Source organism: Pristis pectinata, chromosome 18 (assembly GCF_009764475.1).
Source record: "Pristis pectinata isolate sPriPec2 chromosome 18, sPriPec2.1.pri, whole genome shotgun sequence".
NCBI classification, from domain to species: Eukaryota; Metazoa; Chordata; class Chondrichthyes; order Rhinopristiformes; family Pristidae; genus Pristis; species Pristis pectinata.
Genome location: NC_067422.1, coordinates 38,699,476 through 38,709,990, shown reverse-complemented (window position 1 = coordinate 38,709,990; position 10,515 = coordinate 38,699,476). Strand labels below are relative to the sequence as shown.

Below are 10,515 nucleotides of genomic sequence, written 5' to 3'. Positions count from 1 at the left end.
CGACCACGAAGGGACTCGAACCCTCAATCTTCCGATCCGAAGTCGGACGCCTTATCCATTAGGCCACGCGGTCGGTGCATCTGCTGCCCTGGGCTGCACATCGGCAGTGGTGACGGGAGGCTCGCAGCTTCCAGCCCAGCCTCCCGGCGCTCAGCTCCTCCTCCCCGCCGCCGCTGCTCGCACCCGCCCGGCCTCGGGCTGAACGCCCAGGGATCGTGCCTGTGCCAGCCGGAGGCTTGGACACACGGGGACAAAGCACCCGGTGCGCCAGCCTCCGGGTGAAGGCAGTAACACATCAGTCTGTTTTACACCCATTCTATAGTATTGGTTTATTATTGTCACTTGTACCGAGGTGCAGTGAAAAACTTGTCTTGCAAACTGATCGTACAGGTCAATTCATTACACAGTGCAGTTACATTGAGTCAGTACAGAGTGCATTGATGTAGTACAGGTAAAAACAATAACAGTACAGAGTAAAGTGTCACAGCTACAGAGAAAGTGCAGTGCAATAAGGTGCAAGGTCACAAGAAGATAGATCGTGAGGTCAGAGTCCATCTCATTGTATAAGGGAACCGTTCAGTAGTCTTATCACAGTGGGGTAGAAGCTGTCCTTGAGCCTGGTGGTACGTGCCCTCAGGCTCCTGTATCTTCTGCCCGATGGAAGAGGAGAGAAGAGAGAATGTCCCGGGTGGGTGGGGTCTTTCATTATGCTGGCTGCTTCACCAAGACAGCGAGAGGTATAGACAGAGTCGAAGGAGGGGAGGCTGGTTTCCGTGACGTGCTGGGCTGTGTCCACAACTCTCTGCAGTTTCTTGCAGTCCTGGGCAGAGCAGTTGCAATACCAAACTGTCATGCATCCAGCAGATAGGATGCTTTCTATGGTGCATCGATAAAGATTGGTGAGTGTCAAAGGGGACATGCCAAATTTCTTTAGCCTCCTGAGGAAGTAGAGGCACTGGTGAGCTTTCTTGGCCGTGGCGTGTACGTGGTTGGACCAGGACAGGCTATTGGTGATGTTCACTCCCAGGAACTTGAAGCTCTGAACCCTCTCGACCTCAGCACCATTGATGTAGACAGGTGCACGTACACCGCCCCCTTTCCTGAAGTCAATGACCAGCTCTTTTGCTGGTATTGAGGGAAAGGTTGTTGTCATGACACCATGTCACTAAGCTCTTTATCTCCTTCCTGTACTCCAGCATCGTTATTTGAGATACGGCCTACTAGATGGTCTCATCTGCAAACTTGTAGATGGAGTTAGAGCAGAATCTGGCCACGCAGTCGTGAGTGTATAGGGAGTAGAGTAGAGGGCTGAGGATGCAGCTTTGTGGGGCACCAGTGTTGAGAATAATCGTGCTGGAGGTGTTGCTGCCTATCCTCACTGATTGCGGTCTGTTGGTCAGGAAGTCAAGGATCCAGTTGCAGAGGGAGGTGTTGAGTCCCAGGTATTGGAGTTTGCTGATGAGTTTGCTTGGAATTATAGTACTGAAAGCAGAGCTGTAGTCAATAAACAATAGTCTAACGTAGGTGTCTTTACTGTCCGGATGCTCCAGAGATGAGTGTAGGGCCAGGGAGATGACATCCACTGTAGACCTGTAACAGCGGTAGGCGAATTGCAGTGGATCGAGATTTACTGGGAGGCTGGAGTTGATGTGTGCCATGACCAGCCTCTCAGGGCGCAGTTCAGGAGAGTGACGGAATACTCTCCGCTTGCCCGGAGAAGTGCAGCTCTGACAACTCTCAAGAACAATGGCACACAGTGGCTGCAGGATGTAGTGCGTTACTTGCTCAGGCTACTCTGACAGCACCTCCCAAACCCCTGACCTTTATCATCAAAAGGAACAAGGGTGGGAACACCACCACCTGTAGGTTCCCCTCCAAGTCAACACCTTCCTAATCTGGAAACTTATTGCAAAAAAACATTAATGTTGGAAGGTCTCAGCGAGTCAAATGCCACCTGTGGGAGGAGAAATCAGTCAATGTTTCAGGTCAGGGATCCTTCCTCAGTAACTGAATGGACCCAAAACATTGAGTGGCTTCTCTTCCCACAGATGTTGCTTGATTGGCTGAGATCTTCCAGTGTTTCTGTTTTTGTTTCAGATTCCAGTGTCTGTAGTTTTATTTGTTTCTGTTACTGTTGGAGATTTATTGCCAGCCCTTCATCATTACTGGGTCTAAATCCTGGAACTCTCTCCCAGGAAAATGTGGAACCTTCATCAGAGCAACTGCAGCAGTTTAAGAAGGTGGCTGACAGTCATATTTTGAAAGGCAATTAGTGATTAGCAGACTGATCAGTTATGATTAACAAGTAGTCATCACCCTTGATGTGTCACCTGCATTGTCTCTGTGAGCACCTTACCAGAGATACCCCCTCCTTGTCCTTTCACCTCTCTCCCTCACTCAACTTAAAACACATTTGTTCTCTCATGTAAACAAAAAACAGAAGATGCTGGAAACACTCGGCAGGGCAGGCAACTTCTGTGGCAAGAGAAATACCGTTAATGTTTCAGGTTGAAGACCGTCATCAGAACTGGGTAAGTTTCTCGCAGGCCAATATCACATTGACGTTTGAGGGAGCTGGTGTACTGAAACTGACTTCTGTGTTTCATACACTTCCAAGATAATCCACAGTCTGTCCACTATTTAAAACAGGTGGAGGTGGAGAAAGGTGCTTTCAGTTTCTTTCAGTCAATAGAGCAGAACTGGCATGACTTGTGAAACAGTGTCTAAATCACTCCTGTCCCAGAACACTTCCAATTCTCAGTCATTAGTTTTAATGATAGGAAAACTGGATGCATTAAAGAATCAAGTCCCTACTCAACTGAAGCGGAGGTTGTTCTCCTGGCTGCAGCTGTACCTGACGGCCAACATCTGAGGTGGTGTGCTGCCCTGCGAAGTTAACTGCTCATGCAACTTCTCCATCCCAAACCCTATCCCATTATTGGTAAAATGGGTGGTTTCAATGCCAGTGTAATCCTCTGCACCATAGGCCTGAGTTTTGCCAACTGCACCTTTGCTTGTTCCTTAAAGTAGGCAGTTGAGGTGGGTTCTTACTAAGATCCCACTGCATTGAAAACATGGGAATTACATCTGCGTGGGTGTGCTTGCAGGTTGGTCTGGATATTTGACGCTCTGCACTGTCACATGTACCGAGATACAGTGAAAACCTTTTGTTTGCATGCCATCCAGATAGATCATTCCATACATACATACAGCGAGGTAGTAAAAAAGAAAAAAAAGAAAGCAGAATATAGTTTTACAGTTACAGAGAAGGTGCAGTGCAAGGGCCATGATGAGGTAGATAAAGAGATCAAGAGTTCATCTTTATAAGATGCCTGTTCAAGAGTCTTATAACAGCAGGATGGAAGCTGGAGACACAGAAGATTGCAGATGCTGGAATCTGGAGCAACACACAAAATGCTGCAGGAACTCAGCGGGTGAGGCAGCATCTATAGAGGGAAACGGACAGTCGATGTTTCGGGTTGAGACCCTTCATCTGGACTGATAGAAGCTGGACTGATAGAATTTGGATAGAAGCTGTCTAGATGGTGGTGTGGAGACACGAGGAATTCTACAGATGCTGGAATCTGGAGCAAGTGCTCCAGATGGTGGTGTGTGTTTTCAAACTTTTGTATCTTCTGCTGGATGGAAGTGGGGAGAAGAGAGAATGTCCAGGGTGGGTGGGGTCTTTGATTGTGTTGGCTGTTTTCCCAAGGCAGCGAGAAGGGGTAGACAGAGTCCATGGAGGAAACACATAAGAGACCACAGATGCTGGAACCTGGAGCAACAAACAATCCCCAGTCGGAGCTGGTGTTCAGAGTGCTTCTTTTGACAAGCTGAGAAACACGGTGTGTTATATCCATGGAAGGGCTGACTGCTGTGTGTCGCTGCCAGCAGCCTTAGTGGTATGTGAGTTTTTATATTATCCAGGGGAAGTCTCTGCCCCTGTCTCTCACATCGTTTGTTGCCCAGTGGAGGGGAGGCTGGTTTACGTGATGCGCTGGGCTGTGTCCACAACTCCCTGCAGTTTCTTGCGGTGCCGGGCAGAGCAGTTGTTGTACCAAGCTGTGGTGCGTCCGGATAGGAAGCTTTCTGTGGTGCATCGGTAATAATTGGTGAGGGTCACCGGGGACAGGCTGAATTTCCTCAGCCTCCTGAGGAATTAGAGGGAATGTGAGCTTTCTGACCATCATTGACCATCAATGACTTATTTTCTTCCAGTCGAAACATTAATTAATTCCAATGGTTAGCATTACTGAAAGATTGTATTTATTTATATTTCCAAAACCCCTTGTGTCCATTCCTGTCTTTGCTGCTCTGTTCCGGGTTTTGAAAACTCCGCTCCCGGCTGCCACGTGATCCACTCCGGGTCCTTGATGCGACTCCGGGCCGCGCATGCGCAGGACGACACTTCGTTTCCGGTGCGGCCGGAAGTGCGCCGCCGCCATGAAGTCGTTCCCCAGACGCTGGGCGAAGCCGCTGCTGTTCGGGGCGGTGGCGGCGGCGCTGGCGGCCGGGTTCGTCCACAGGTGAGGCGGCCCCTGCTCCCGGTGACCCGGGTCTCCCCACCCCCGGGCAGAGGTTCCCCCGTGACCTTTCCCTTGACGTGACCTCCCCTCTGACTCCGTGACCTCTTCTCTATCCCTGTGACCTTTCCCCTCCCTGTGACCTCCCCTCTGCCCCTGTTACTTTCCTCTGTGACCTTTCCCCTCTGCCCCGTGACTTCCCCTGTGACCTTCCCCTCTGCCCCATGATTTCCCTCTGTGACCTTTCCCCTATGACTTCCCTCTGTGACCTTTTCTCTCTGCACATGACTTCCCTTTGTGACCTTTTCCCTCTGCCACGTGACTTCCTCTGTGACCTTTCCACTCTGTCCCATGACTTCCCTCTGTGACCTTTCCCCTGCGCCCCTGTGACTTCCCTCTGTGACCTTTCCCCTCTGCCCGAGACGCTGACCCCTGGCCCTGGGTCCCTCAGCCCGGGGACCCACCCCGCCTGTGAGCCCCTGAGGTCCCTCCGGCGGTGAGGAGACTGGAGTTGTTGGCAATGGTTTAGGTGTCATCTCCTGTACACAAATCCTCTGGCAATAAAGCTCAGCTGTTATTTGATATATCTGCAACTTAGCTTCAGCAACTTGTGTACCATGACACCCAGGTCATTTTGAATGTCGTGCTTCCCAATCCCTCATCACTTAAACAATACTCAGCACTTCTGTTTTACAGTGGATAACTTATCATCTTCCAACATTGTGCTGTGTCTGCCATGTTATTGCCACTCACAGAGTTTGTCTGCCTCCCTGGTGTCATTAGCGGTGTTGGAAGGACACTCAGTCCTCATTACCTGCGAGGGACAGGGACACGGACCTCCTGTGGACAATGAAAAATGCAGATTGGCAGTGACACACGGCAGTCAACCCTTCCGTGGATATAACAACACTGTAATGTTCACCTTGTCAAAAGAAGCGCTCTGAACCCCAGTTCCAACTGCAAACCTACCAGGTCTCTGACCCCTGTTGTTCCCAACCCCAGCCCACACTCTGGACCCTGGATGCAGTCCTACCCATGTTCCTGATGCCTCCCCTCCAGTCTTCCTGAGCTTGATCCTGACTCTGGCCACAAACCAACTATTGGTATTTCACTACTTGGTGACACAAGGCATCAAATGCAATCCATCTCATGGCAGACAGGATTCACCAACCTCACACGAGAGAAGGTTCTGGAGGAACTCACTATATTTACCCGCACTCCCAGTAGTGCGCAACTGACCTTGCAGGTACATGGATCAGCAGGTAGTAAGTCAATGGATATCAAGGACTTAGTGTGTTACCTTTGGTCCCCTCAGCCAGATCGATATAGACTGTGGTTAGTTGGGGTCTAAAGAACAATCCTTGTGGTACCCCACTAGTCACAGCCGGCCATCCTGAGAAGGTTACGTTTATTCCTAGTCTTTGTTAACCAGCTCTCAATCCAGAACATTACTCATTATCGCACGTGCTCTAACCTTGTTCAACAATCTGTATGAGATTTTATCAATGCTTTTTGAAATTGAAATACTCTATGTCCCACTGTCGTAGCCTTCAGTGTAGTTTCCCAGTCTTTACTCTTGTACACAAATCCTCTTGCAATAAAGCTCAACTATTACTTGATGCACCTGCATCTTAGTTTCAGCAACTTGTGCACAATGACACCCAGGTCATTTTGAATGTCAGTGCTTCACTCCTTCGCATCAATGCTTCACAGCCATCCTGCCCCTCGTACCTTCGTAGTTTTCCTTGTGCGGATTGAGCACTCTCTTCTGAAAAATTCTATCCTATTATAGTCACTCTTTCTAGGGACGCCGTTACAACAAGATTATTTAATAACCCTATCTCATTGCACTGTTCTTGTTGGTTCCTCCAGGTACCAATCTAGAATTCTATCCCATGTACATTCCAGGAATTTATCCTCTACATTGTTAGTAGTAATTTGATTTGTCGATTAAAATCCCCCATGATTACTGCACTACTCCTTGCATGCACCTTCGATTCCCTTATTTAAACCATCTACAATTTGGAGGCCAATAAACAACTCAGCAACGTTCTGTCCCGATTCTTCTAAGCAGCACCCAAACCAATTTCAATTCCATACCATAACCCATGTTGAACTTCTGTACTGAGCTCATCTCTGATTATCAACACTACCTCACCACTTTATCCATTTTGTCTGCCATTCCTAAATACCCTAATGAGTCGGAACCAAAGCACTGGCAGCTGGAAACACACCTTGAAGCTGCTCAAGGGTGGACCCAGTATGATCTGTCCCCTGGGGTCGAGGCCCACACCCTCAGGCTCACCACCAGCCCAGGGCGATCACTGGCCCAGGCTCAGCAGTGTTTTCTGTCTTGAACAGGCGCAGTTTTTTCCCTGACATCGAAGAGATCCGAGATAGAGAGCGGCAGAAGTATGGTGAGAAGCTGCAGCTGGTTCTGGAACGAAGGGAGAGGCAGCTGCTGGAAATAGAGCAGAAGAAATCATCCCGGTGAGCTTGGGAAAGAGCTGAACAATGCCAGTACACGGTGGCTGTGTATCCCGCTCCAGGGGACTGCAACCAGCCACCGTGTGCGATCTGGCACCTGGACTGGACAATTAGACTAAAAGGAACAGGAGTACTGGTCCAAAATACAGATAGTGGAATGCGCCATGAAGGATCACACTAATGATGTATCTCTATGTTGCACACCATGTGTTGTAATAAATCATTTCTGAATATCATGTTAACATAGGAGCTTAAATTGTTACATTCAATACAAAGAACTTCTCCACTTATTCTCACACAACAGATAGGCTCCAGCAGCACCCAGTAAGACCACTTTGAATTGCTTTGAGATACTTGAACCAGGAGATCCCCAGTCTAATCCTTTGTCCATTCCTTAAACAGTGGCAGTGGCAATATTGAGGAAAAAGGGAATGGAGTCGAGTTCAGCAATGTGTCACGTAACTGATCAATGCAAAGATAATCATGATTTGATAAAATTGTTCTTAATTACTTCCTACATCACTCTGGCTGAAGATGGTTGAAAACACTTCAGGCTTGTCTTTGCCAGTTGTCCTGGGTTATCCCGCTGTTGAGGTTGGTGCTGTTCTTGGAGATGCTTCCTCCTCCCATTAATCCACCACCAGATGTTGCAGGCTCACAGAGCTCTGGTCTGATCCTTTGAGGAATGCCAAGCTGTGTCACCTGCTGCTTCCACTGCTGGGCTCTGTTGCAGCTTTCCCAGGTTTAGTGGGTCCTGCTCTCAGCAGGCCCCTCCTGCACACCTCATTGAATTAGGCTTGCTTGCTTGATGATAATTATAGAACACGCTAATACTTTGTGGTGGATTGCAGTTCCGCTGATGACCAAAAGGATCTCCCGTATATCCTGCTTTGAATTCCACATTCATGTTGCAAATCTATCCCATTTGACGCAGAGGTAGTGCTGTGCAATAAATGGTTTGAGGATTGAGGATGAACTTTGCTTCCACGAGGAACATGCGGTGGTCACTTCCACCAATAGTGCCATGGATGGATGCATGTGCTGCAGTCCCGTGTCCTTCAGAACTGAACCAGCTTGGTGGTTCAAACCACTCTTTGTGATAGATGTTGAATTTCCCAGTTTGTTCTGTGCCCCTCCTATCCTGTGTTCAACATGGAGGTGCACCGATTCATCATCTGAGGGAAGACAGTTGGGTGGCAATCCCCAGGTTTTCTTCTTGTTTGACCTGCTGCGATGAGACTTCAGTGTCCAGAGCCAGTGTCGGAGATGAGATACTCCCTGACTGAACACTTTTGTGCCACCATCTCTGGTGGGTGCTGTTTCTTATGTACCATGACAGCCTTGGGGGTGGTTGAAAGATATGATCCAGGCTGTCACTTGACTTGCTAGATGTACAGCTCCCAATTTTGACAACAGTTCCCAGATTTGAGGAAGTCATCAAAAGGAGTTTAGCAGATGAAGGGCATGACAACCAGTGGGGAAGCAATTACCAACAGGGACAATCAGGAGGCAGATATCCCAGACACACAGATCTGGAAGGAGTCAGGTCATGAAAGGATATGAAAAATGGTAAGAATCTTGTAATTTAGCTGTTTAACTGGTAAATTAGTGAACACTGGGGTCATGTTCTCTTATGACATGCGCAGAGGCATTTCATCCCCTTGAGTTTATGCTGGGGCTCAGGGCGATCCCATTCACCCACTTATTTCCCTGTAACCTATTCTCTCACATGCCCCATGATTTTCCTACCACCTGCCTACAAAAGGGGGAGTTGACAGCAGTCAATGAATCCACCATCTAGCACAGTTTTTGTACATGAGGAAACTGGAAGGCACCACGTGGTCACAGGGAGAAAGTGCAAACTCCACACTGAGTGCACTGCAGGCCTCTGAGCTGTGCTCTGCTAATCCACTGTACTTCCCAAAACGATGGATGGAGCAGCAGATATTTGGATGTTGGAAGCTTAAGGAGGATAGAACGAAAAGGTTGGAGGGGGTTTTGGTTTAGTAGTAGTGAAGTCTGGAGGTAATTGAGCTGTAGATGATTTCAGTGGCAATTCTGTTGAGGCAGCACTGAATTAAAAGTAATCAGCCTTGTCGGTGGCACAAATGTACGGTTGTACGCTTAAATGTGAGATGAAGCTTGTGAACAGTCCGGCTGAGTTTGAGATATCATGGAGAAGGATGGAGGATGGAGCTGGTGCATAAGAAGTGAAATTCATTTCAGAAACAGAACACAACTTTGATCTGCCCAGTAGTTACTGGGAGGAGATTTGGTGAGGATGGCAAGGACAGGGTTGCAGAGTGGCTGAGTGACATTGGTGTACGTGTACATCTGTACTATACCCCATGTTCCAGTGATAGATGTTTACGTTCCCCAGTGCTGTGCCCTAGGTTACAATGGAGATATCTCCCCCCCCCATTGCAGTACTGCAAGTTATACAGTGATTAATAGTCCCCATTGATCTACCTTGTGTTATACTGTGGCAGTAAGATCAGATTACAGTAACAATCAGTAAAATTGTTACTATACAACAGGATTCTCAGCAGTTGAGTATGTTCAAAATTGAGATGGTATTCAAAAGTCTCTCCAAGGGAATCGAAGGATCTGGGGACTGTGTACAAAGTGGACAAAGTACAGGATTGACCATGGTCTGACTGAGTACTGAAGAAGCCCTCCATATTTATTTCTTATGCACTTCGGATTCTCCAGCACAAGTAGATCACTGTTATTCCAAACATACTGTTAAAGATGGCCTCTTCTCCAGCAAACCTAGATTTGGACCCACACAACTCAGAACCACATGTTGGCATTTTGAAATGAATGTAAACATTCTAAACAGAACAGCACAACGCTTCAGCGAAATCCGAATGACAATACTGAATGGTTTAATCATCACATTATTGTCATAAAAGTAGTGATCCAATGCAAGAGGAAAAATAACATTAACATGAATTACTGAATCACTTCATTCAGTGTTTACGCAATAATTACAATACTGTATCCTGCCCCTCCCAAGAAACCTGCCCTGTATTCATTGAGTGGAATCCATGCACACAATGCTCCACAGAAAGAACACAAAAGAACTTTCACTGAGCACACACACTGAAATTAATGTGGCTTTGCTTCCTAGTCACTGAGGAACAAGCAACATCACAGGTCTGTTAAAGGCAATTAAATGCATTGGCTGAATATATATTATACAACAACAAACAATGACACAGGGAGATTTGGCAGCCTTAACAATTAATTTTTGAGAGAAGTGCTGTGAGCCTCTCATAGGCTTCAGGTGAAAGGCAGAGAGGTTGATTTCTCAGTAAAACGAACCCTCAAATCTTGGAGGCCCACGTGAACTGAAAGTGTCGAGGCCAGTGTCAGAGGATGGCAAAGGGTTGGCACCCTCAGCAGACGGACGATTCCTCTTCAACATACGGAATGTAAGCAGCAATTCCGACCAACAAGGTCACATCCTCGAGCCTCGCTCTTGCAGAATCTATTTCCAATA

The 10,515-nt window shown here is 47.7% G+C and overlaps 1 protein-coding gene, 1 long non-coding RNA gene and 1 other non-coding gene across 3 annotated transcripts in view; 1 reads left to right on the top strand and 2 right to left on the bottom strand.

The window, feature by feature from the left end:
- trnar-ucg (transfer RNA arginine (anticodon UCG)) lies at positions 1 to 73 on the bottom strand. The gene has a single exon. It is a non-coding gene; the product is annotated as a tRNA-Arg (tRNA).
- Positions 74 to 4,411: 4,338 nt separating this feature from the next.
- On the top strand, positions 4,412 to 7,254 carry LOC127579895 (uncharacterized). Its single transcript, XR_007957740.1, has 2 exons — positions 4,412 to 4,526; positions 6,885 to 7,254. It is a non-coding gene; the product is annotated as an uncharacterized LOC127579895 (long non-coding RNA).
- A 138-nt stretch (positions 7,255 to 7,392) lies between these two features.
- Positions 7,393 to 10,515, bottom strand: part of LOC127579893 (BTB/POZ domain-containing protein KCTD2-like) — an 18,360-nt gene continuing 15,237 nt past the window's right edge. Inside the window, exon 6 of the mRNA XM_052032937.1 lies at positions 7,393 to 10,503. Within this exon, the coding sequence (XP_051888897.1) occupies positions 10,474 to 10,503 (30 nt within the window). The 3' untranslated portion in view covers positions 7,393 to 10,473. The remainder of the gene's footprint in view (positions 10,504 to 10,515) is intronic.